At 42.0% G+C, this 27,579-nt stretch overlaps 1 protein-coding gene across 1 annotated transcript in view; it reads right to left on the bottom strand.

Moving 5' to 3' along the window:
* Positions 1–27,579, bottom strand: part of DPYD (dihydropyrimidine dehydrogenase) — a 320,182-nt gene that overhangs the window by 76,204 nt on the left and 216,399 nt on the right. The window contains exons 15-18 of the mRNA XM_062003807.1: positions 23,411–23,479; positions 20,948–21,031; positions 10,355–10,475; positions 9,395–9,514 (exon numbers count right to left, since the gene is read on the bottom strand). Coding sequence (XP_061859791.1) covers positions 9,395–9,514; positions 10,355–10,475; positions 20,948–21,031; positions 23,411–23,479 — 394 coding nt within the window. The remainder of the gene's footprint in view (positions 1–9,394; positions 9,515–10,354; positions 10,476–20,947; positions 21,032–23,410; positions 23,480–27,579) is intronic.

Raw genomic sequence — 27,579 nt, 5'->3', positions numbered from 1 at the left:
GGATTGTTTACAAACTCTGCCAGATTCTTGTGGGTTTTTTTTACGGGGAATTACAATTAGAACTTCTGCTCTGTGAGTGACAGATACAGTTCATAATTTCCACAGAAGACAGTGTCCTCATTGATCACTCTCAAGTGCCACCTGTATCACAAACCCTGCTGTTGATTCAGGTAGGAAGCAGCAAGTCAGCAGAAAAGATAATTATGGGCCATGCACCATCAACAGCAGGGACGTTGTAACAACGACGTGTTCGAGTGAATCTGAACCCTATTTCTTTGTCAAGTCTTTCCTCTACCTCCTATATTGAAGCTCCCTAAACTCTCATAACCTGTATTCAACTTTGAATCCATCATGCACGTACAATGCAACAAAGCTTTGCAGACCTCCAGGACAACTTGAACACCACAACCTGAAATTACCTTCTTTGTGCTCCAGCCCGTGACCATATCCTTAACCACACAGAATTACTGCTTCTGTACAAAATGTACTTCTGCACTGCCCACCACACTGGGAGTACAAAGCTCAGCCCAGCTCTAACTTGTGCAATTGCTGGAGCCAGAGTGACCCTTCTGACCAGTCCCTGAGCCACAGCAGGGATAAAATAAGGCACACAGCTCTCACAGTTCAGGCACGCTTCTGCAGTGAGCAGCAGCCTTTCTGTTGTTTGGAAGGCTGGAGGAGTTACACTGCCTGCCACCACAGCCTCTAGTCCTTGTTCAAGCTGCACTTGGAAGTTAAAAGATATTTGACTTCATTGTGATTATCTGGGGAGAAAAGTGAGCAGGATGACATTGAGGGAGCTGCTGAGACTTAATGGAAAACCAATCTAGCAGAAGACTTCACCAGGGCTTCTCTCAATTTTTATTGTTCTAATTAATGTCTATTTGAAATCCTTGGTAGTATCTTAATTCCCGTCTTAGAATAAACTGAAAAGTACTTAAATGCCAAGTATTTTTCAAATACATAATTCATAAGATACTTAAAGCAGTTATATTTAAACGACTTCTAAAATGAATTGTACTAAGTTTTTTTATGATCGAAATACATCCATTTTCAACACAATAATCTCCAAAGGACACGACACGAAACTACTCTGGGAATTTTTTCTTGGCGAGAGTTTGCATAAAATTGGAAGAGGTGATCCCAAGAGGAAGGGACACGTTCTCCTCTAGATGTGACAGACACAGGAACACAGTCAACTCGTAAAGACAAAGACACCACCAATGAGTCCAACCTTGCTGATGTTACTGGAAGGAGAAATTTCCTCTTCCTGACTTACACCTCCTCACGAGGTCATAGTTTGCACGTGGTACATTCAACTCTACCCATTACTGAAACCAAGTTTAAATACAAGTTCCTGCTCCACCAGCCTGCTCTAAAACGCTTTGTCATCTCTTTTACTTCCTCTGTTCATTTCCATTCTCTGTTAATCAGACCTTGTCTCCAAGTTGCTGACTACAAGAGCACTCTTTACTCAATCGTGTTAATCCGTACCAAACATGAACCCGCTTCCCACTTTATCCACCTGCACCCACACGTTCTTTCACCTGTGCTTGGGCAAGCTAGGCCACAATCATTTTCTCTCCTTTTTACCACATACCATCTGAGCAGAGTTTATGATTTTATCCGCATTCCCTTCCACCACTCTCCTTTGGCAGCCACCAGCAAGGCAGCTGAACAGCTCCCTGTTTATTAAAAATCCCCACTCATGTGGGAAATGAATTATTTCAACTGGCCATACTCTATATGAGCTTTGACGTAAACAGTACATCCAGACCCATCAACCACAGTAGTTTTGTGATTAATCTAATGACAGGCTGTTAAAGCAGGAGAATGCTTCCGACTGGATGTCTAAAACCCTGCACAGACCAGCAAGAGTTAACGACAACTCCATGGTTTTTCTGGGAGTTTGGAACAAATACTCGGCTTTTAGTCTGAGAGCAATGCTGGACATTTCTGTCTGATGCTTGGGGGATTCAGCCAACTAACAGATACATTTGGTGAAGAATCTCATTCCAGTCATGCCCTCCCTTCCTAATTTCCCTTTTCACTGTTTTGTCGTCTTTGCCTGTTCCTCAGGGAACCGAGTGATTGATAGCCTAATCCAATGACTGTATTACAGCTGCCTCAACTTGGACTCTTTTCCTTATCATTAGCAGTTAGCCTATGGTTAAATTCACAGCTCACTGCTTGGTACAGCCCCTGAGATTTAAGGGTCTGGCCTTTAGAAAATATTTAACATAAAATTGAAATCTTGACATACTGAGAATTCAGTTCTCTGCAAGGCTTCTTTAATTAATCCAATGTACTGTACCATTGTTCTATATGAGGCTGTGACACGGTGAACTGTTACTGAAGCTCACAGAGATGTGTAATCCTAAATTAAACACTCACTTACATGTACCTACATTGCATTTGTTTCCCAAGTACATGTGCACGAATGTGAAAACTTAAATTCAATCCATAACAATAATAAAGCACAAACCCATTACGGTTCAAGAGTAAAGACTTATCATTCATTTCAAGCTTGGAACGAGCTTTTTCCAAAGTAAGAGGAGGAGAAAATACAGCTTTGTTCAAAAGCTGTGTGTAAAAGACTCGTGCTTCGTTGGGGTTTTTTTTCTCCAGGACTCGTTTAATCTGTTGGTGAATCAAATCAATTATGATCATTTTTTTAATCAACTACAAACGCTGCCCGTGCTAAAAGTGTAAAGGCTTCTCTTTGTGGGAAAGAAATTGGCTGAAAAATATTAAAAGTGGAAAAAATATGCATAGTTCTTTGACCTTATCTGGAGAATAATACTTATTTTTAAATAGCTATGGGAAGTATGTAGACCTTGATCTATGCTGTAAACCTTTGCCCTACTTCCAGTCAGTCGATGAGCTGCAAGCTTCTATGAAAATGGCAGCTGAGTCCCAGATGAAAAATTATGCATCTCATAAACTGCTATTCTGCTGAAATGTCAAGCTACGGCAGGGCTGTACCTCAAACTCAGCACTTGGCATTTTCCTTCTGTCTTCTTTGTTGCCATGAAGCAAACATGAACAGTGAGGATTTGTGTAGGGCAGGTAGCAGGCGAGCTCCCTGTCAAAAATCTATTATTAGGGCTCTGATCTCTCCTGCACAGACCAGTGATGGCAGAACACTAAGAGAAATCAGGCTGCTGCAAGGACACGACAGAAAACAGGACTCTCCGTGAATCCTGACATAATATATGCAAATAAGGGCTTTTAATGGCTGAGCTACCTTTAACAGAAATAATAAAACAAAATTAAAACTGTACTGTGGCATATATTTGTGTTTTACTCCTAGCCACACTGTTTTGTAAATATATGTTAATGTGAATAGTCTCTAACTCCCTGTAAATATTGACACTAAACAGAACTGCCTATGCCTGCAGACGGTTTTTTTTGTTTGCAGCGACTTTCATTCATATCTAGTGATCAAAACCCACTCTGCTCAGTCACTAAAGAGAACTTAGATTAGGAGAGTCAATGCTCTTGGTGGGCTTGTTCCCCCCCTACTTTTCTTTAAATGATGTGTCATAAAATTAAAAGACAGTTCTTATAAAAATAACTTCAACTTTCCCTCTTTCAGTGTGATTTGTACATTTCAGATTAGAATCTATGCCCCTATTAATAATGCCAATTACTTGTATGATGTATACATTTTAATTTCATGAAATAACACCTGCTAAGCACTCCCTAAAATGCTGCTATTGCTGTCTGACTGAGGGTTTTTTTGTAAAATCAGACAGCTCCACTAACTTACTTCAAAAATAACTAAAATTCACTGCCTCTGCAGGTTCCCAAGCACTGTACATCCCCACAGCTAATGACTGAAGCTGCTGCTCAGGTACACTCCTTCTGACATCCCTTGTGGTCACCTATCAAGTTGTAACACGCAACTTTCAGAACCTCCCATGTTCTGGAAAACATACAAATGTACGTACTGGAACACGCTCTACCACATATCTGTGCAGATTATGCCAAAACACTACAGAATGTAATAACTGACAGCACACAGGCATGAGGTGTTTCAGCTGCTACTGTAAAATACTGCAGTATTTTTGCCTCAGAGCATTAAAAGGGTACACAGTGAGTACACTGCAGAGAGATTTGCTTTTAACCTAAGTTCTTTGCTAAGTCCAGTGTATGGCTTTATAAATTTATCCCCTAAGGATCTGGCTTCCAGACAAAAACAAAGAAACAAACAGATGACAAAGAACAAAAAACCCATGGAAATTCAAACAGAAGCTCTGCTCTGCTTTGCCTGCAATAGATATCCTATTGTGCCGCAATGTGCTGCGCTGTATAAAACACATCTGGAATATGGAAGCACAGTGTGAAAGCTCATGAAAAAACTTTGTTTTGAAAAAGAAATTTTAAACACATTTAAAGGAAAGAAATCTTTGAGAAGGATGCAACTGCTGACAACACATTAAGATTTCTCTGGGAAACCTGGCATCTTATTCTGCTATCTGCAAAACACACATTTGTCAAAATAATTGATATTTATCCAGACTAAAACATCTCTTTCAGCACCAGAGGTCATTATTCTTTGCAAGCATTAAAAAAAAGAGCAGCATTAGCCTCTTTTTAACAAACAAATACTCTGCACTGCACTTGCACAGGAAGAATTCAGGGTAAAACCTCATGTATTCTGCATTCTCAAACCTGAAATACCAATGGATCAATTGGAAAAGCTCCTTAATGGAAATCAAACTAGGTCCCTAATCCTGCAAACAGTTTGGGAATCCATGTCTCAATTTTAGTGTTTTCCTTTCATCACAAGGTCTTATTTCCTTAACCATACTTTGGAGGCTTCGTTATGACATTTTCACTTTTTGTAGTAAGGGGCTGTTCCTGCAAACTTAGATAAATGAGTGCAGGCTGGGATCTTCTAAGCACAAAGTCCTCCCATACAACAGAGCTGCACAAATCCGTGGGGCTACCAGAGCCCTTGGGCCCAGCTGAGGCTCCATGGTGCCAGTTAGAGACGAATTTTCTTCAGAAAATAATTTGTCAAAACCAAAGTGAAATTTTTCCTGCAAATATCTTTTGGTGCTGGGAGAGAGGCAGAAGGTGAAGAAAAAACCTGAGAGGTTTTCCAGCACTCAGTAGCCAGAAAGTAAACCTGGAATCCAGGGGACCCAGCTGAGCCTCAGGCTGGCTCTCCCAAACCAGGCTGGGTACAGGGCAGAGGCTGTGCTGGTACCCACGTGTATCCCATGAGAGCTGTTTTGCTTTGTATTAATAACTCAATATTTGCAGGGAAGAAGAGAAGAGAGAGAGACTAATCCTACAGTCTAGTGGTCAAACATCCAACTGGGATACTGGGATCCTTCCCTGTCAAAACCACCCAACAAACAGGAGGGAAGGAAGGAGGCAGCAGCAATATCTCTCACAGCTTAGCAATTTTCAGCTGATCAAATTAGACCAAAACGGGAAGGTCACTGTCCAAGCACTGTCTGGGAAGAAAACATTGACTGTGACAATTCAAAGCTAAACAGGGCTTTTAAAGTAATCTCATTAAGTCTCTCCTATTTTGAATTTCTTTAACTTGTTTTAAAAGAACAGAGACATAAGTCTGTTCCCAAAACAACTCAGGATCTGGCAATGATATTAATAATGTTTTCCATTGTTATTTTTATGTCTGTTACACAAACCATAGGAAACTACTCATAATTTAGTAATTTAAAAGGAATTAAAGAGAAATTCCCTTTCCAATGTCTCTCTTTTCTGGAAAATGACAATCCCCTTGCACACAGCTGCTTCTGCGTGAAGCAGCTGAGGGAGGAGGAGGCCAAGAGCAAGCTGTCTACGGAAAACGTTTCTTCAATACATGGCCATGCAGGAGCACATTTTTGAACACTGGCTGACAGGGAAGACTGTAAGTCAAAATGTCAGGCTGCTGCCAGGGCAGGCCATTAACAAACTTCCATTATTTGCTCTTTGACAGAAACCTTCATTGAACTCAGCGCGTGAGTTTGCACTCACCTGGAGAAGGCAGCCTGCACTGCGTTAAGAAATGTGTGGACTTAGTGAATTTATGGAACGTTAAAGAACAGGTGTCCTTTAAGAGAAAATTTCCTTGCAAGGTGATGCAGTCCCTGCCACTGAGCCACAGAGCTTCCCCGGCCATGCTGCCAGCCCCACCGGGCATCATCATGCTCCTTCTTCCCTTCAGGTCCTGCCTGGATGGGAGAGCACCAGATCCAAGTTTTGGGCAAGCAGAGACAGGGACTGCCTGGCAGCCTTTTTCTGGGGCACAAAGTGCTTCTGTGTTCTGAGCCGCAGTGGCTTACCTCCAGCTGTCTGCTGGCCTCCTCCTGTGATGCTGCAGCCCTCTGCCAAGGTACAGGGCTCCTTCAGCATCAGGGGAGTGGATGCAAATGCAAGAGTGCAGAGGACAGGGCAGGTCTCTGTACATGGCATCAGGGGAGGAACATGCTCCTGCTTGTAGGGGTGGACTCTAAGCACATCATCTTCTGCTTTTCACTTTCTGAAGCAAAAGCACCCTTTTAGACTAAATAGCTCCTACTAGCAGGCAATGCTACTGGAGGTTCCTGTGGTTTAGAAAGAGAAGGGGAAAAAAGATAAACAAGTCTGGGTGGATGTAAAATCTAGTTTAATCCAGCACTCCAGAAATACTCCATTGAGAGCGTTTCCCAATTCCTCATCAGCTAAGGGTGATGCTAAGGGCCACCAGCTTTGAGCCCAGGCACGTTTCAGAGCTCACTAGCACTGACTGAGGGGACTCTGTGCTGAGGCCTCTACAGGGCTGGGGGCAGCTCCCATCCCACCACAGTCAATGCAGCACAATCACTGCACCCTGTGGGACAGAGGCTGCTGCCATAACTCCTGTACCTCTTCTGCCAAATGAGCATCACTCTGAGTCCAGAAAAGAACTAAAATCTGTGCAACTGGAAAAAATCCAGGCAGGGAGACAGAGCTTGGCTCTGCACTGCATCTGCTCTAGTTTTGTGCACTAGAGAACATGACAAACCAGCTGCTCCTGGTAACACACGTGGAAAAGGGACCAGACTTACTGCTTCTATAATAACGTTGACTTTCACTTAAAAAAGGAATTCTCTCTTGAGAGGAATTATTTGAACAAAATGTCAAAAACTTACCGACTCTTATCAGACAACAAAATAGAACAAGAGGCTTAAGCACACGAAAACAGAACCAATGCTTTACACCACGAGGCGACTTTGATGCCAGGACCACGGAGCACTTCCCAACAAGCCTGTAGGCGTGTAAGTGGCCATGTTACTGCCATTTCACAGACAGCAGAAATACAGCACGGAAAGGTCAAGTGTCTGGCTGCAGGCTACGGGGCTCAGCCCTGGCACGGCCGGGAACAGACCTCAGAAGTACGGCCACCATGCCCCTTGTTCTGACAAGACAACACACTCTCCCCCTTTTTTTTTGTTTCCTTGTAAGCATGCTAACTCTCTTGATTTAAAACTGCTTCCCTGCTTTCGTAAACTTGTACACTGCCATGCCCTGATGGCTGAGCAGAAAGTATTGCAATGTGTTGCAGTTTATTGGCTTTATTGGCTCTGCGGCTTGCTTTTGCACGACGGGTTGTGGGGTTGGGACTCAGTGACGCCAATTATCAGCGAGAAACCTTTATGTATCTGTCTGTAATAATATGCTCTTTCAAAACATAACAAATCGACAGCATTTCCAGTTGTTTGCACGTTTTTTCAACCAACCAGATTTGCGTCACAGGTAATGGTGCATCCTAAAGTGACATTTTCTGTCTCGTGTAAAACTGCAGGGGGAAAAAACCCCACATTTTTATACTTACACACACACATATATATATATAAATAAAGAATAAACTTTTCCTCAGGTCCTACTTATAACAGAATCATAAGCTACAGAAATGCTGGTACATTCTCCCTTGTAGCTGAGCATCCAGGTGCCGCTGTAATTTACGCTACATACGTGTTTCAAATTTGTGACATAAGAGACACACTTTTCATAATGCAGTCATTTTATAGATTTTATTAGACAGACTTATGGTAGGAAGGAATATTCAGAAATTGCAACTTAAATGAGAAAATGTGAGTGGTGTTACTTATATAAAATACTACTGCAATAGTTCTTTTATTAATTTTTAATGCACAGCACCCACTGTGACCTCCTTTATTCTTTTCCTGTCAACATGGCAGGCTAGAGAAATTGAAATGGGCTGTAGCTGTTCTCTTCTTGTTCCCCTCTTCCTCCCATTTTGCATAATATTAAAATATAACATCTTATTGGACTGTCACTGTGAAATAATCATTATGCAGCAGGCGTAACGATTTTTTTCTGATTGTTATCTATTCCTCACTTTTCAGCGTTCTATACAAAAATTCCCAATTCCATGTAGTTATCTAAGGCAATAAGGCAATTTTCCACCAAATAGGCTCGTCTGAATTAAAGTTTGTTTAAAAGTTATCTTTTGTTATGTTTCTTACAGTTGTCTAAGGAGAACACCCGTCACATAAAATAGAGCAGCTTTTGCCTCTCTGGTCCCCTCTGATCACATTTTCGGGGTGAGGCAGGAGGTGGGTCCAGTAAAACAGCGTTTGACTCCATCAGGATGATGCTGTTACTTCTGTTATGTGTATTTACTGCTACCTCTATCACCAAGGACACCAATCTCCATACGAGTAAAGTCAAGAAGCTCACAGCATTGTCTTTGCAGGGCCAAGTTCACGTTGTCACAGCAACTGAGTGCACAGGGTCAATAGATTAATACATTAGTGTGCACAAGCACTGAACTGGAGTGTAAAAGTTTTGCTGCTTGCTTTAAAATGAAACTGTGAAGTAAGGCTGGGAAATATGTCCTGCACAAGACATTCTTGTATATCTCAAAGACTAGACTACAAAAATATGCACATATTCACCTAATACAGTCTATCATTTTTACCAGGGAGGGAAGAGTAGGAAATAACCTCCTTGGAAGAGGTGCGCTCCGTGGGAAGGAGGGAGGAAGGCTGGAGTTCAGGCTCCGAAACATATACTGCATTTGGATTGTTGATATTTCCCCCTGCGATGCCCTTTCATTAGCCTCGCTCTAATGTGGGGCCTGACAATTGTGACAGAATGAAAAATTTGAGGAAAAGTGAGGGTCAGGAGAGAAGAGATTTCCTTCCCTCTCCAGTGACCCTATCACAGTATTCTGATGCAGCGCTTTACCATTAAGGAAAGGGCAACCCAAGAGCCTTCACACTTAATCTGTTCCATCTGTCATGACTATTAGAAACATTGACCAGCAGTGAGCTTTAAGGACTCGATGTGACTGCAGACATGATATTCTAGCCCACTACAAGGACCTCCCAATGTTTTGAAAGCCTCCAAGGAAGAACTATGTATCAAAAAGGGCAACACCTACCTGACATGCCACCATATGTGGTCCTCAGTCGTCTCCCAACTGCTGGCCAAGGTGTGCTGTCTGCTTTCAGTCCCATCAGTCCTGACACAGTGTTGGTAGCTGTAACACCATCTGCGCCACCTGCGAAGCAAAAGGTCAGTCACTGGTTATTAAACCACGTGTATAAGGATAAGGGAGGAAAAAAATACAACAGGAAAAACAATGAAACTGGGGAAAATAACCAGGAAATCAAATAAACAGCTGAAGACAGAAAGCAACAAACTGCAAGGAGATGCACTGAAGGGCCCTGAAGACCAGTCCTGGACTGATAAATTTAACACCAGCTGCAAAGCAGGCTGTGGTTGAAATAGCTGTAAGGGCTGTAAGACAGCACGTGGGAAACATAGGGGCTGGCAGGCAGATCTCTACCCTTCAGCTGCAGTGGTTATTCGCACCCGGAGGTGCTCCAGCACAGGGTTCACCCCCTCCAAGTTTGTGAGGAGCAAGGTGAAACCAACAGTGCCACAGAGAAATGATGACCATGGCTCTAAGTGGTGCACGAATACATCCACTTGCAAACGTAATTTCCTGACATGTTGTACTTCAAGCTCTGAGGAAAAACAAACGGACAGAACAAATAAATAAATCTTCAAACGGTGTCTTCTCAGGACACACAGAACATTTTCACTACCAACTGGAGGAACAGAGGGATTTACAGTGGTGTGTTAAGCGCATAAACAGCAGACACAGATATCATTGATCATTAAAACAGTCTAATATAGTTCTCTTCACATATTGCTCTGCTCTAGAAACATGGACAAACTGGCAAGCCTTGACTGCTGTGCTCATTTCAAATACATGAAATAAACTCTTTCCATATTAGTTTCTGTTGTTATTCTGTTGTTGTTCTAGCGGCTCCCCTATCTCATCCCGTCCAGCAAATGAGTACATCTGCATAGCTTGTGCACTGGGGTTCGTTACCTTCCTGCGCAGCCAGCGCAATGTTCACAATATCAGTGACATTTGGGGTCAGCTTGGCAAAGAAAGGAATCTGAACAGCTTGTCTCACCCAGCGACAGATGTTCCGTACCAGCTCTGGATCCTGTTCAAATAGGTCAGATAAATACAGAACATAATTAAAAGTAATACAAACAAGAGGTGTATCAAGGAAACGGAAAACTTTGCTTTAAGTGGCTATGCTGCGATGCTGTGAAATTACACACCGGGACTGAGGCTCCTCTCATTAGTTAATACATTTCAGACACGTTGGATAACTGCAAGTCCATTACAGAAAGGTCAGTTCACAGAGGAAGGAAAACTTGCTTTGCTTTTTTTTTGCCCCCCAAATGGCAAAGATATCACAAAATAGTCCCTTTCCAGAGAGGGGAAAGTTTCATTTTGGATGACAAAGACTTTCTTTACCCACTGATTTTCAAAATTTCAGTTTTACTGACTGACTCTACATGAGTTATTTTGCAAACAACCAGCATCCCTACAAAATAATGGGATGCTTAAGCGTTGGCTGATCATGCCTTGATCAGAACAGCAAGGATGAGCTGAGCTTGCAGGGCTATCAGGATGCAATTCAGCATTTCTGAGCTCTGCCCCGACTTCAGACAATAACTTAGGATGGCCACAGTGTAAATGGGAGATCAAAATCTTCTTTGTTAAAGCCAGAAACTGAAATCTTCAAGTGTTGGCCCACCCTGATTTCCAGGCACTGACTCCCCTGATGCATTTGTCTCACGTAGACAGTCATCAGCCATCCCTTCCGCTGGAAACAGCTTGGTGGAACCAACGCTCTGCGGCTGGCACACGGGATGGTTGGTCAATGTAACTCTTAGGGTGTGGGTTGGTGCTATTTTCCCATTGGAAACTGACAATTCTCTGCAAGAAACACCTTAAAATTTGCAGCACTGACGCGTGTGCAACACGGTGCGTGATCTGGTTAGAAACGGACCGGTGCTACTCCAAGCTTCAGTACAATTATAACCTGTGGGTAGTTTAATTGGCACCGCAGCAATTATTTGCATTTGCTAAATATTTATCACTCTCTCAGATAATTAAGTCTGTCACATAAGCATAAACGTCACTTGGATACTTGTAAAAAGCCAGAACGCCACGTTACTGTGCTGCCACTAAAAAAGGGATGAGCCTACAGGAAGGTTAGTTTAAAACAACCCAGCGCACACCAAGGCTGCCGAGTCCAGCGAACACAGCGGATGCATCCCCTCCTTGTTTTTCCCTTTTACATCGATGGTTAAACACAAACAGAACCTCCTCCCTCCCCAGGCTGTGTTCCTAGAAAGCACAGGGTGTTTGACATGAATAGTAAAACCCTGAGACTTAGCTGTGCCATTCCAATAAAAATGGTGATCTCCCCGCCCATGCAGCTCCCATGAAATATGCATGAGCGCTGCACCAGCACTGTGAAAGTAGTTGCATCTTTGACTTTCATTTCTGTTTTGAATTTCCTTGAGGCCCAATGCAGAAATGAAAGACCCTCTAGAAGGCATGAATTGTATATCCTTTATGTTAATTCTTCTCCTTAGAAACCCTTGCAACAACATTAAGGACGTTGGCACCACACAACTCTTCATGCTGACTTCATCGGGCTCATAGTACTGCCATAAAAATCCTTACACCAGCACAGCCCAGTACAATTATTCTAATCCACACTGAATAACTTATTGTGAGACCTCTTTCATTCATACAAACCCAATTTCTACTCTACCTAAAACAATTTAACTAGTTTGACTGTCTTAATAAATCTTGTTATATTTTTTCCCCAAAAAGTAAGTAAAAACCTCCATCTTTGGTTCTGCTTCTCCTGCCATGAGGTTGCTGCATGAGAATACCAGAGCTTTTATGCTCCGCAGACAACTAAGGTATTCTGAAAGAGGAATAACATCCCCCAAGCCTCTTTCTCTCTTTCTATCTGTAGCATCACATTTTCTTCTTCAGATTGTTAAGAAGGAAGTTATTCATCCACTTATAAAATTAATAATTTCCAACTCTATTTGAATTCACTTTGCTGATTCAGGGCCTCTCATTCACTTGCATTTCTGTAAGATTGACCCCAATTTGAAAACTGCATTTACTGAATCTGACCAGAGATTGGATTTATAAAAGATTCAAGGATGAGCATGTAACTTGTAAAAGAACGAATCTTGAGGCCCGTAAATCACGTTACAAAAAATACCTGTCACTGCTCATACAACATAAACATCTTTTTTCTTTTTTTACCCCAGTCTGACTTGATGAAAGAGCCTGAAGCTTTTACTGTTGATAGAGTGGTTGGTGACGCCTGCATGGCTCAGAAAGACTTTCTAAATGCTTGATATGTGAAATGTTCTTGGCTGTACACGCAGCTGGGCACTGCTATGAGTAAAAACAACACCAACAACTAACTAAAATATTACTGTGCTTAATGTACTACAGGATGTCAATGCTTTTGGTTCAGTCTACCACGTTGCTATAAACTACCTCCTTCTATCATAACTAGCTAGGTGTGCTGGTTGTCTCAGTAACGATGACCTGGTGTGACTGTTACAGAATATGTAGCGCGTGTCTCAAAACTGAAGAACAAACAAAGGCTTCAATGGACTGTAACACCCGTTGGTAACATCCTTCCTTTATCTGCTATATTTTTATGTTTGCTTTTGTTTTTGTTTACAAAAAAAGCCCAAACAACCCACCCACCATCCAAATGAAAGCTTGGTAAAATGATCATCAGCTAAAACAGAATATTGATTCATACGCCGTACCTACAGGAATCTATTGGTAATTTAATGCCATAAAAAGTCTCTTTTGGTATGAGATGTACATCAGTGTGTCTTCTGTCTTCCTGTTCTTAATCAAATATTGCTTGTTTATTCCAAAGGCACAGGAGATTTGAATGTTACAGGGGTTGTCTTTTTACTTCCCCAAGCAGCAGTACAGAATCATTCTTCCTGAATATTCATTACAGCCTTGGGCTAGATGGAGCTTTTAATCCTAACTACTCATTGCCAATGGGTAGATATTCTAGAAGAAAAACAACTATTCACCTTTTTTTTTTTTCTAAATGATCACATGATAAGCTTAACTACAACCATAACTATAAGTCCTCAGAAATTAAAGCAGCAAGGTGTCTACTGATTGCATTTGGCATTGGTAATGAGATGAGTCCCACGTCCTATCACCCCCAAGGCAGATACATCCTGCATGTTTAAAAAGGAGTGTGAAAATGCTGTGCACAGAGTAGGTCATCTCTTCTTGCATTTCGTGGAAAGAAACAAAACCATGAAGAGATTACCATACAAATGCCTGGCTGTAGGTTTTTTGAAACTTGAAGTTTTCACTATGACCTATTTTCAGTTGCTCTTGCAGGATCCTCATTTTTGCATCATCCTGTTACTGCACAGTCTTTATACTGCATCCAGAACACCTCTCTGAGGCAGGGAAGTACTAGTGCAACTGTTTAATAAACGGAGAGAGGAGTCAGACACACTGAGGTACACCTCCTCAAACTGACATTTTTTGGTGCCCAGATTTCACTAAGTCATTTGCCTAAGGATGTGAAAAGGTTTGTCTGGCAGAAAACTGCACTCAATTCTTCAGAAGATTTGAAACCATGAGATACTCTCCCACATTAACAAATAGCTGTGGAAACTATGTATCTTTGAAACCACCAGACCAAGGAATGCTCTGGGAAGAATTTCTCTCTCAGTTTTAAAATGACCATCACATGGGCCTGGATTCAGATTTGGTCTACTGTAAAGGGCAAGCTCCCAGCACATTGACTAATTTTGCTAGGAGGTGAGGGAAAGCTTAAAACTCATGAGCCTAGCCCTGAAAATTCTCATGTAGGCAGTGAAGAGAGTCCTTAACACGCTGTTAATTAATGGGATGAAATGGTGGCATAAAATTGAAGCCACAGAAAGAAAAAGCTATTAATGTGCACTGCATAGTTAACTTTTATTGTGCACCAAGATGAACACTCTTAAAATGTTTTATTTTACCTGCACAAAGATACTTGTTGCTGATCGTTTCCTTCCCAATAAATCCTGTTTACCAGACATCATCGGTAAGAACAACTGCAGTACCTTATGCTGCAACCACAGATCCAAAGGCAAAGCACTCCATAGGATCTGGACATTTAACCAAAGCATTTAGCCACGCAGACCACAGAAATACGTTTGCCTGAGTTTCCTACCTTTCCCTTTTCTCTGCCTTAAAACAGAGTTGAAGAATAAGTACAGGTTGGCATTGTTTCCTTTTAAAAAAAAAAGACTGTTTTTCTCTCCTTCTGGGAAGCACTCACTATACCCTCCATCATAATTAGGCTACTGAAGGGTCATTAAAACAGCCCAAATCTTTTGTTTCCCTTTTTAAACAGTGGCAGGTCACTGACACTTTGGCCAAAGTGACCTTCTTTGTGACATCTGTCATCTGTAATGCGAATTCAAACTGAAATGCTTCCACCACGGTGAGATTGAAAACAAGGCTTTTCCCACCCTGCTTTCACATCTGCATGAATTTCATGGACACAGAATCCCTTTTACATTTCCTAAGAAAATCTGCTCTGTAGAGAACGCTTTCTGTGTGTAAATAAAAAGCCACCGCACGTAAACAGCATTTAAAGCCTTATAAGCAGCCATAACACGGCATTAAAAAGTTTCAGCGAGTCGGCAGTGCCGTTAACATCACTGTCCTATTATAATCCCTTTCTGTTTTCCATTTTACCTCCTAATTCAATTAGAAATCCTTCAAAGCACTAACTAACCGCAACGTGAAATTACACAATAGTGTTCCGATGATAAAACTACGAAACTTTGCATCTTAATTCATTTCTTGTCCAGTGTATGAGCAAGAGAATTCTTTAGACAAAATACCAATTAACTGTTGTACCTACTTATTAAGTATAGTCTCCTTTTATGTGTTACAAAAGCCAGAATGTATGGGCACACAAAGGAACTAGAGATATGGAGGAAATCAATTTAAATAATGCCATTTAATCATACCTGAATCCTGTGAGGGCAACAGAAAAGGAAAGGAACCCTCAGGTACTAGAGGAAGGTGAGTGGTGTCACCAGCCCAGCAGTGACCACGTAATCAGCAAGACTTTTCTGCTCAGATTTCCAATGAAACAGCACATTTAAGTGTTACTTGGAGAGCAACTCAGCAAAGGGTTTACTTTATGAGGATGGATTTGAAGAAGTGGAAAGAGAAAGGAGACACATATGAGACCAGAAAAGGCGAGAAAGTCATCCAAAGAGGTTAAACCACAAAACCGAACTATCATAAAGGATGGTGTGTGGCCATGGTCAGTGTGGGAGACAGGAACATAACCCACAAAGCATATCTCCTGGGCTCTGAAAACCTGGGCTTAGATCAGCATTTGCAGGAGCTGAAGGAAGTAACCAGCAGCACCGCTTCTCCCTGCACACCCCAAACGCCCCTCCAGACAAACACCGCCCAGAGCAGATCGTCTTGGTACACACACAGACATCGTCAGCACCTGAGCAAGGTGGGAGCCTCATTTCTGAGGAGGCTGAGCCCTGCCATTGAATTTCCTGTGTCTGCCTGAGCTTCACCCTCAGCTGGACTATTAAGGCTCCTGTTCATATCCATCAGCTTGGGTGGCTGACAATTTCTCTCTCCTACCCAGCTGCCTAGCTTTTTGAATCTTGGACAAACTCAGTATCTGCAAAACCATTTCAACTCTGGGGAACATGTCATTTGGTTGAAACATGCCCCAAAGCAACAGAGGGCACCGACAGAGACAAGCAGTGAGATCAGCTCAGGCTTACCTGAAGATTCCAGACAAAAGTGATGAAAGCGGTCAATGCAAGAGAACAAGACCTGTAAACCTTGAAGCTCCACCAGGAACACCAACACAACCCTGACTTTGATTGTACTGGATTATACTGGACCTTGGGTGGCTATGCTCCCCACTGCTGCTGTAGCACTGGGCAACACCACTCTGCTGTATTTTGCATTAATTTGTTGCAGTAACTGATACAAAAGAGAAGAGAGAGAACTAATACTGCCTGCAGGACTCAATGAATTATACTTAACCAGCATATTATTGTAGGCTGATAGTAGAATGCCACACGAACACAGATATAATCAAATTCTTCAAGCTCCTTGCTGGCAGAGCAACAGCGAATTAGCATGCTATGCTGTGCACTTCAATTAAAAAGCAGCCTCATCTTTCCTATTTCCAAGGTACAGCAGAGCAAATCTAATTGTGCCATGCAGACAGTTCTCATCTTCACAGAGTAACAGGGCTTTTGGGTTTGGGGTTTGGTTTTTGCTTTCTGTTTTTGACAGATTTGCCTTATTCTGATTGAGGCAATACGGGCTTTTATAAAACTTGTCTCCTAGTTGTGGGCAATAAACATGAGCACAGTCAGCAGCAGAGGCTGTGGGAAGTACAGCTTAAGTAAAACAAAAATAAAGGTAAAGAAAATAACCACAAAGCAAGTTCCTTTTGCATATGATCTGAATTGCTAAAGCACCAGGATCCAGCGCTCACAAGAGACATAGACATGCCTTCTTCAATATAAACTCAAAAATAAGCAAACAAACCCCCCAAACCTACAGCTTAAACGCCGAGAGAGGCAAAGATTGTATTTGTATTTTGGAGGTTAGAAGGTATGACTAATTAATGAGAAATATTTATAAGGCAGGATGTTATTAACTTTTAAAATATTTGCTTATAGCATAAAGAATCTCCATCTCAGCACTTGGGCTGAGATCTCTGAGCACGAGATTTCTTGGTAAAAGAAGTCTAGAAGCCTCCTCTGTGGTTTGGAAATTTTATCTGATGTGCAGCTTGCGATTTGAGATCTCTCTGTCACAGTGATCACCTCATCCCAAGTGAACAGGTGAGTCCTTGTGCTTCCTTTTATCACCTGCTCCTTTCCTGTCCCCGGCACACAGGCTGCAGTGCCTCTGGATAGAGCCTGAGCAGGGCAAATGCATGGCATTGCAGAAATGTCCATGCTCCCATGCTGAGGAGGAGACCAGCATCAGCCCCAGCTCAGTCTGGCCATGGCTCTGCCTGCCCAAGCCCTGCAGACCCCAGAGGCAGCGTATACAGCCCTACTAGACAACATGCCGCTTCTCTCCTGCACCATCTTCTTGATGAAAAAAAGAAGCAGCCAAAAAGCTCAGATTTGTTGATTTCACATCACAGCAATGGGTATGAACATGCCATGCTACTTTGTAGAAGTAAAACAAGAAAATGTAGAACACCTTTGCATGGTTTCCAGCCGAGAGACAAGAAGTGCACCACGAATACAACACCTCGAGTTAGATGTTGAAATGTGAGTGTCACCATTGCAGGTGTTCGATTGATTTCTTATTCTCACGATCTTATGCTATAAACACTATAAAGAACTACAGTGGGAAAGCAATCCTGTCCTTTTTTTAATAACCTGCTGTTCACCACGTTATCTTTGTGTTTACTATTAAATGTTTGTCCACGGCTGTTATCTGATTCAAAGAGATGGTGCCTCTAAACCTAGGGATGGAGACTCTAACAGGATTTTTAATGACATCCAACTTTTATACAGTCACAGACTGTTATGAAAGAGTACAAACCTTAACTTTGTTATCATTAATCAGCATTAGTAAATATAATTGACATTTTATACAGAACCAGCTTTAAGTAACTTATTGGCAGCAATACAGATGTCTCTTAATATTACCCTCTGGCTAGCTCTGCTGCTTGGGCGCCACAGTGTCTGCACTAATGACTTGGAATTAAAATCAAATCAAACCTGAGAACTGTAATGCAGCATAAAACAAACAGCCATGCATGGTACCAATTCTTTACAGACATAATTTGGATACATCTGGAATTTAAAACATTTACAGTGGGTATAAAGCAGTGGAAGTGTTGGAGGCTAGATAACAGAACAGGATAGAGAAAAAACAAGCCTGATGTTCCCAGTTCTCTGCACTTCCCCTTAGGCACACCATAGGAATGGAAATGAGGAGAAAAAGTAGACAGTGTAATTAACCTTTCCTTTCCCTTTTTTTTAAGAAAATAACCAAACCCAACAACAAAGAAGGCAGAACATTTTGGACATTATAAATAGTAAAAACTCACATCCATGGTTTTCTGCCATTATTTTCCATCTCGGCAATTTCTGTAGTTTCCTGAGGCTTTAATGTACTTGGCATGAAAAGGGACCTGATGCTAAAAAAATTCCCTATCAAGACGTGGATTATCTTATCAAAAAGATTTAAGAAAACCTCCTTCACTATACAACCAAGCAAGCTGCTCTGTCTCTCAAAGTCTTGTGCCCTGTCTCCTAGACATCAAGTGTTGGGTTTTTTTCCAGAGCACATCTGAGGTTTCCTCGTCCCCACACCACCTATGTAGCACATATTTGACTTCAGCTCTGGGGAAAACATAAAATTAGGAGGGGAGTCAAAATACTTCCCGGCACTTTGCTCTCTTATGATGGGGTCTCTGGGAGCCAGCACACATGCAAGCCCCCTGAAAGGGCTACTGATAAATCTCACAGTGTGTATCATTATTTTATCCAGTTTATCCTCACCCTTTTCCTCTATAAACTATGTTTAAAGTCACTATAATTTAATTTTTGCCAGCTCTGAGGAAGAATTAGAGGATCTGTCCCTCTAAAGATGGCTTGTCTCGTTCATTTATTTGTCTAAAGAAGCGGTGCTACACATTAAACATTCAGAAGAATATCCATATTGTACGGGGGAGAGAGGAATGTTATTATTATACAAACATATATGTATATATAATGTAATCTTCTGCTTGCTTTATGGATCTGATCACCTCCGAGGAGAGCCACAAATCCACACGATAGCCCTGAGTGCTCAGATTTTGCATTTGGTTCTCTGATTTTACAATAGCTGAAAGATATGTAAAAACTCATGTAGCCAGACAGCTCCCTACTGACTACACATCTAAGCAACTTCACATGCATATATTATCCCAACCAGTGAAAGCTGGAAATAACATATGCCTAAAAAAAAAACCAGGCATGCTTGAAAGGAGCCTGTTTCAGCTTCTGTGTGAAACCTTCAGGGCTCTCCCTGACCAAACCACACCCTTCTGTAGCGTGCTGTCACCTCAGGTGGGCACAGTCCAAGCTCTGCAGAGTGAAGGGTGGACATTGCTTCATAAACTTGCAGAAAAGGCTACTACAGCTCTTTGTGGTTGAAAGTAGTTTGAGGAAAATAGCAACAACCAACACCCTAGTGTTATCATCCTAGTGCTTGCGTGGTCCTCAGGGGGTTTATAATTCTCTCCCATTTTTTATCATAATTTTGGTAAACTGGCCACTGGCCACGAAAAACATCCAGATTAATTTCATGCAAAACAACTCCCTACAGCTGGGAGCAGGCTGACATCGTTTCGCTCACAAAAACTAATAAACTGTTCTGTGCACTGTGCCTGACTGTACTGCTGCGGTAAAGCTACACCTCAAGCGTATCCACAGCTGCAATGGAACGAGTACAGCTCCTCTTGCCTCCCTACCCAAAACTTTCTTCAGAAAGTTAATGGTTTAGTTATCCAAGCACATCTCAGTTCTTAAGTGTTCACCTGAGGAAGTGGGGATGAATTAAGATGTCCACTAGCCCTCTCCAAGAGGATCAACCAAACACTACATCAATTTTAGGGCAGGTAATCAGGATTCCCACTCTTCTTTTCTTCCTCTCCCCAAAACCCAGGAGGATGAAGAATCAATCTGGCTTCAGACTTCTGAAACTTTACAAATTCTCTCCTGGCAGACTGTGAGCCAAGATTTTTCAGAGACTTCTAAGTTGATCAGCTTTAGGCACGTAACAGAGACAGAACCAATTTGAAACCGTGACCAGAACATGCAAAAATATGAGAACTTCAAAATAATATGGGAAATGGCTTTTGTGGATGTTTCGTTTCTCCTCATGGGTAGAACATTACATGCTCTCCTAACCAAAATTATGGGATGTATTGATAAACTCTGCATCAGATTTCTACGTGGTAGATACATCTGGCACAGATAATTCCTACCTAAACTGTATAAACCATCAAACCTATGGGTTATAGAACACAGGCTCTTCTTGTAAGAGAACATTAACTGTAGGTGGCACTACCAGAATGTGTGCCCTATTCCTTGATTCTGAAATAGTTAGGTTCATATGCTAAAAGCTGTGAAATAAAACGTGTCTATATCTCATGTCCTTCAAAATCAGTGTTAGCACAAGCAGCAGTCACCAGGCTGGGATCTAAAAGATACCTACGGCACACTGACATGGAAACCAACAACGTCTGTCCAGGCGCTTTGGGGAAATCATTCGTTTCCATTTCTCGTCTTGTTCCTTGTCAAATACATAACGCGTTTTTGTTCTCAGCAAAACGAGGCATTTTGTAGATTCTCAGCTTCTGTCTGCCTTTTTTTTTCCTTTTTTTTCTTTCAGCACTAAATATTTAAACATATTCAACCCAAAAATCTCCAGCTAGTGATCTGCAGCTCACGTTTTCCCCCCAAGCTGTAACTATCAACACGGCAGCTCAGGATGGCTGAAGAGACATGAAAGAGGTTGTGGTTACAGTCCTACCTGCCCACAGGCCAGGCCCATGCCTCTCTCCCCCATTCCATGAGGGCAGGATAAATTTAACTCCAGCGCATCTGCACCAGCAGCCTACAAAATATGCAAAAGAGGAAAAAAGAGATAAGCTAATTTGAAGCCATGGACCCTTTCTGTAGCACTTACTCTTCAAGTTGAGAAGACTTCTTCAGACGTGTGATTTTTATGTTTAAAAAGAGAAAGCTGAGGTTGCATCAGCCCGGAAAAGAAACGTGCTGATCATTATACAGAAAAAATTAAGAAAGTGATGTGGAACTACAAAGGAAATTAAAGAAGAAAAAAATAAAGGGGCAAGCACAATAAGGAGTTGTTTCTGGAAAATGTTTAAAAATGAAATGTAATTACAGGGCCTTGGGGCAGCGCTGAGAGTGAGGTTCAGCAGCCAGTGTTGCGCAGGTGCTTGTGTGCTCCGAAGATCTGTGACTCAGGAGTAAATTTCTCCTTTCTTCTTTAATGAATTTAATCTCTGAATTTTCTGCAGGCATCTGTACTGTGCCACAGCATCCATCATTAAACGTTTTTGTTTGTCAAGTCAAACGAGAGCGTATTAAAAAGCTCAGCACCCTCCAACTGCCGAGGCTAAGGAGCCGAGGTGTCGGCGGGCAGTGCAGCAGCACGCTCTGCTCGCTCTCTCAGACCAGGACCCCTCCACATAACTAATATTCCGGTTTGCATCTGCATTGTATTTTGCTTATTGAACTGGAGTCCCGTTGCCTGCTGCGTGGCCACGGTTCAGCAGCTCCCCGAGCGAGCGAGCAGGGCAGGAGCCATCCATCACCCGCAGGAGTGCTGCAGGAGCTGCGCTGCTCCGTGGGCTCGGCCTCGCCGTCCAGCGTGTGACAACCTGACCTTTCAGATGAATAGGTCGCCCTCCTGCCGAGAGGCACTGCGGGGACCTTCTGGGGCTCCTGCTCTTTGGAAAGCCACATCTATTACCTTCTAGGAAGGATCCTATGCGTGCCATTAAATATCACTGCTCCTCGGCTGTGGATTCCAGAGCTCCCCAAACAAGTGTGCTGCTCTCCACAGAGCAGAGATAACAACCACTTGGTGAAGCAAAAGTCCTATCACATGATTGACTGCTTTTCAACCACTTGTTTTCTAAAGGGGTAACAAACACAGATTGGAAATGTCTGTCTTGAAGTATCTGTACCGCTGGACCCAAAAAGAGGAGCGCATGGCACAATGAAGCCATTTGTCTTAGTCAGTTTAAAAGTGGCACTGCTCCGGTCAAGCACAGATTCCACGAAAGATTTCGTGGTCAATTAGGTAAATACAGGTATAAAATGGACTAGTGTTGAACATCACTAAGCTAATTACTGATAATGTCTAATTTCACTTCCCTAAGTCCCTAAGGTGGTTTTTTTTTTCCTCGTAAGTTTAAGAAATGTCCACTGAATATACAGCAGCGTCTTCCCACATCACCATAGGAGGGCTTGGGACGCTGTGTCTAAAGAAACAACGATGCCCAAACATACGTGTTCAGCCATATGAAAGCACAAATTCAAAACAGCCCCACCAGCGTCCATACATACACAAAAACATACCTGAAACAACTCCAAACTGTTACAAAACATTTTAATCTGAGCTAATGCTAGTGATGACGACAAGCTAATTCTTTTTTCCTTTGCTTAAATTTGTTAAAACCTTTCTTTATTGATGTGGAACTCTGCTTTTTGTTTTCTCCAGGTACTTTATGCAGAAAAAACCCCAGTTTTATTTAAAAATAACAGCTTGATATTGCACTCAGATATAGATACATTTCTGAATGAAATTATTGCAGTCTTAATCAAGGATTTCTTGTACTATTCCCTATAGACACAGGTACATGTTTTTAAATAGGTTTTTTTTCCCTCAAATTGAATTGAAATTTCAGGTGCACAGTGTGTTTTCATTTGTGTAAGACTGGATTTATATTACAGGAAGCTTGCTGACTACTATTATATATGCTGGCTTTCTCTGCTATCATTTTCGAAAGTCTGTATTAAAACCAGAATGGCATTAAATGAACCTTTTATACTTTAAATATTCAAGAGTTTTATATTCAAAATCTCTTCTGGTGCTGTCAAACTAGTGTGCCTGTAGGCAAGGTAAGATCAAGTTAGGCTCTCAAAGGTAGAATTAAATTTTATCAGAGCATCCGTCACAATATACAGTTTGCTTAAAATGCAAATAAAAAGTATATAGATTCAAAGACTAAAGGCTTTCCAAGTACTGCTTAAAAATCCAAGGGACCATTTTTATGGAACAGATTTCCTTCAAATTTACATTTCCATCACTTTAATGAAAAGGCAGAATAAACAAATTGTAATGGACATGGTTTAAATTCTCGCTTTTCACTTTGAATCTGTTTCAAGAATTTCCTTACTGCGGCTACCGCTTTCAAGAGGAATGAAACAAAAAGATGCAGAAACACAGTTAGGAAAGCCTTACCTCAGCCATTTTTGAAAGTTGAATCCAGTCCTCTCTGCTGTAGCTGCACATGATACTGGCAATCAGAACCTGCAAAGAAAAGATGTGCAATTATTTCAAGACATGTTACCAAATTTTGCAAGACAGTGCTTTACTGTGAACTCTGTGATAAAGGGAGAACAAAGGCTGCCCCAGACACAGAGCCCACCAGGACAACTGTGAAACATGTTTCTGAGGTCAGAGAAATTAAGCTATTTACTGTTTATACAATGCCAGAGGTACTTGGGGCTCTTTGTAAGCACAAGAGTTTACAGTCTAATGTGGCAGTGTATGAACACAATATTCCAGCTGACTTCAGGAAGCCAGGACACACCAAAGCCAGGCTCCTGGAGCCTCATACCATGCAAGTGAAGGACAGGGGCACGCATCCACGACGGTTTTGTGTGGAGGTGACCGGGAGGGGACTTGTAGGATGAAAGTTTCACATGTGAGTTTTATTCCCCCATAGGGTGAAACTTGGTTTTCATCTTTTTTGCTTTCCAAGCAAGTTTCACCGCTGGCATTAATATCTGGGTTGAGCGTAGCCTGTCACTTCCAGCCGGTGTAGTACTTGACTTGAACTTTCCCATGGTGCTGAGGGTTAATGACTCATTCATACACGACAAAATACTGAAAAGCCTGGCGCAGAAAAACGGTCCAACACACACAATTGCTGGAAACTGTAAACTCCCCAATTATCCCCATGAGAAGGATGAGATATTTAGTATCTTTAGAAGGCAAGGAAATACACTTTAAAAAGGAAGGCAGCTATGGAGAAAATTAGACGTGGCGAGGTTACAATCTGTTCATTCAAAGGGACAATACCACTTATCACCATCATTATTTCTATTATTTTGCTGTGATGAATCTCTACCTATCAATCTACCACCCACCTATCTGCAGGCTACCTACCCATCTGCCCTTCTGGCTGATGTTTGCAAGACAGGAGCCTTTTGAGAAGGGAAGCGTTTGATGAAGTGCCTGCTTGCCTGCAGGTGCCCATTTCTGCGCACCTCTGGCATAAAGACCAAGCTGTTCATTAAACGCACACAATCACTGCTGGCCACGCTTTTATTCCCCTCTTGACAGCTGAAAAAAACCCTCCCTACCCTATACCGTACATCTTTTTTTCTCTTCTGCCGTGAAAAACCTGAGTATAGCTCTGTAGGTCGAACGCCTACAGAGCAAAACTTGCTCTGTGTTCTATTTGAACGTTGAAGATGATCTGAGTACCCTGGAAATAAATATTAAACTCTTAAATTCCAGTGGTTTTTTTTTTTTTTAAAAACAGATTGTGAAAAATGAGTTTAAGAAAACACACACGAGAAAAAATTAGAGTAAGAAACTAGTTAAAATATTCACTAACTGCAAGTTAGATGGAAACTGCAACTTGTCAGATTCACACTTTTTATAAAAGAACCCAAAGCAAGAAAAAACCACCCCAAACAACTCAGCCACTGACAACACGATAAGGATTTTCATAGTTGCAGACACAATCCAAAGTGCATCAGAAATCTGCAAGATTCAGCTTTAAAACAAAGCGTATTTTTCAGCGGGGAAAGCTGTAAGACATCGAGGGCGGCTGGCTGCCTCCACGAGTAGCTGGGTTGGGTTGTGTCAAGTGCTATTAAGGAAATTCGAAAACTCTGCTGGGAGTGTACACAAAAGAGGAGGAATGAGATCTGTGATGTTTCAAAGAGCTGTTAATTAAGACAACATGTTTATTTAATATTGATTAGATTTAGCATCCACATTTAAAATTAAGTGCATAATTTTCATAGCAACAGTGGTTTACAACAACTGGAGTAACCCAAACCAAAAGTTACACTTCTGCTATGACTGCTGACTTGAAAACCACAATCGCAGAAGGAATGATGAACATTTAGAAACTGTCATCTCTTATAAGTCGAAACTAAACTTAATTCCTAGGTGGAAACAGATCCTCCGGCACTCCCACATTAACAAAGACACCCTTCCTCAAGTGACTATTCTTCCTCAAACGGTCTCTACTGTCTTTTCATTTGGAACCAGAACCCATGACAAAGAGATGGTAACTATTACACGTGGATATTGAGGAGCACTATTTGTGATGCTGGAGGTTTGAATCTAAATTACACAAGGGAATTTATGAAGAAAACATGGAATATTATCTCCTATTACCTAGAAAGAGAATGGCAAGGAAGAAGTAAGAGTAACAAGTGATTATTGGAAAGCAATAAAGAGAAATTGTGTCACATTTCAGCTTCTCAAGCCTCTTCTCACTATTTCAGGTTGGTTTTTTTTTTTACAAACCTTTGGTGCCTACACTGCTCTGTGCCACATTACCATCTCTGCAACTTTAATAGTCCCAAATAGTTGGTATCTCGTAAAAGCCCAGTGCACAGCCCAGCCCAGAGCACATCCCTCCTCCTGACTCTTGAAATTTGCAGTGGCAACCTGCCATGGGTTTAATTCCAGCTGCCTGCAGCACAAGCACGAGGCCGTCCCATGCTCGCCTGGCTCACGGAAGTGCACTACTGACAGATCTCACAATGAAGCTGCTGCTGAAGTGGAGTAAGTGGTAAACGAAGGTTGACTAAACTGCGGCTTTATCAGAGCTGGAGTGAGAGCTGCCTGCGAAACCGTGCGTGATTGAAGCACAGTGGGATTCCTGGCCCATTCCTTATTCCAGATCAGAAGCGTAGCTGGCATATGCTGTTCCCTCTTCTTCTTCATCCAAACCGCTGCTTTGCCTATTGTTGAGAGCTCCTGCCTGCTTTGCCATGCAGACACTGCTCCCTCCCCAGTGATCACTCCGACACAAGTCACAGACGAGGTCTTCACGCCCCAACATTTCATGAGGCGAGAGACAATTTCTCCAGGTGCCTACAAAGGCAGGGACGTGTGTTTGTAACATCAGACACTCCTCTGTGCACAGGATTTTCTTGATCGTTCATGGAAGAAGGTCAGTCTGTAATAAAGCTTTTTTTTTCCCCCCGTTGGAGGGAGGGGAGATGGAAAAGGGAGGGTGTATAATGTAGCATTTAAGACACTATAATAAGATGTATATACTGTAGCTAAAGCACCTAGTAAAAAGCTACATTTCACACAATTCTGTAACTAATGCATTAGTAGTTGTTCTACTTAAAAGGACACTGACAAGGTACTTCTCATAATCCTTAGAATATTTTTTCTCCCCGTTTATAATAATCCCCTGGAAGCTTAAACTAGAATCTATTTCCATTGCCAGTGTTTTTTTTCCCCTTCCATTATCTCTGTGTGGATGTCTCATGAATGCAATAGCCTTAAAAGACATAAAAAGGATGTGGTTTGCCACTGTGTATGTTTTCAAGTAATCTTTCTTCCTTTACACGTGGAATTCACTGCAAGAGGTTGCAAAACAAAAAGGAGGAAAAAAAACCCCACCAACCCTGGCTTACTTTGGGTCAGACAATCCTGAGAACATCTATTTAAAGCCAGACAGCAGTAAAACTCTAGGTAGACAATTACCATTTGTCCTGTACTGCTCTGCAGGGAATAAGAGAGTTGCAGTACACTCAAAGAGTTTGAAAAAAGTCTCAGGGGGCTGGATTTAAATGTGAACACTGTCAATTCCTGCAAAGGTAAGAAAACTTCCAAAGAGACACAATGGAACTAGAATCCTCTGCCCTCATGCCTGTAATAACCATGTTTATTTTGCTCATCTCACACAGGCTGTAGGCTGTATCTGCTCTTAACCTGTTCTTCCAAGTCTCTGCATAATCTCCCTGTACTTCAGGAAATTCAGTCACACATGAAATTCCTGCTTTCTCTTCCCTACCTGTCCCATCTCAGTGCTGCGCCGGTGAGGACAGTTCTGCTGCAAGTGTCCATAGATGCTCCCTTTAGACGCTGCTGCTGGCCTCAACCTGCACTCCCTCCTGCTTCCTCCAACACTGCAAAAATCTCCAGGATTTTATTTTTAATGTGCACAGCCCTGGCAGAAATAGGAAGAGGTCCTTAACATTGTCTTTAAGGGACTGTTCCCCTGGAAGCTGTAACAGCAAGAGGAGCTTTCAAGAAGGCTGAAGGACTGGTTTTGTAACAGGTACCTGCTTAGGAAGCAGAGATACTGCAACAGGATAATTGCTGCAGACAGAAGGAGGGCAGAGTTGGAAGGCTTCATGAAGAAT

The sequence above is a fragment of the Colius striatus genome, chromosome 10 (genome assembly GCF_028858725.1).
Source record: "Colius striatus isolate bColStr4 chromosome 10, bColStr4.1.hap1, whole genome shotgun sequence".
NCBI classification, from domain to species: Eukaryota; Metazoa; Chordata; class Aves; order Coliiformes; family Coliidae; genus Colius; species Colius striatus.
This window is presented reverse-complemented; position numbering and strand designations above follow the sequence as displayed.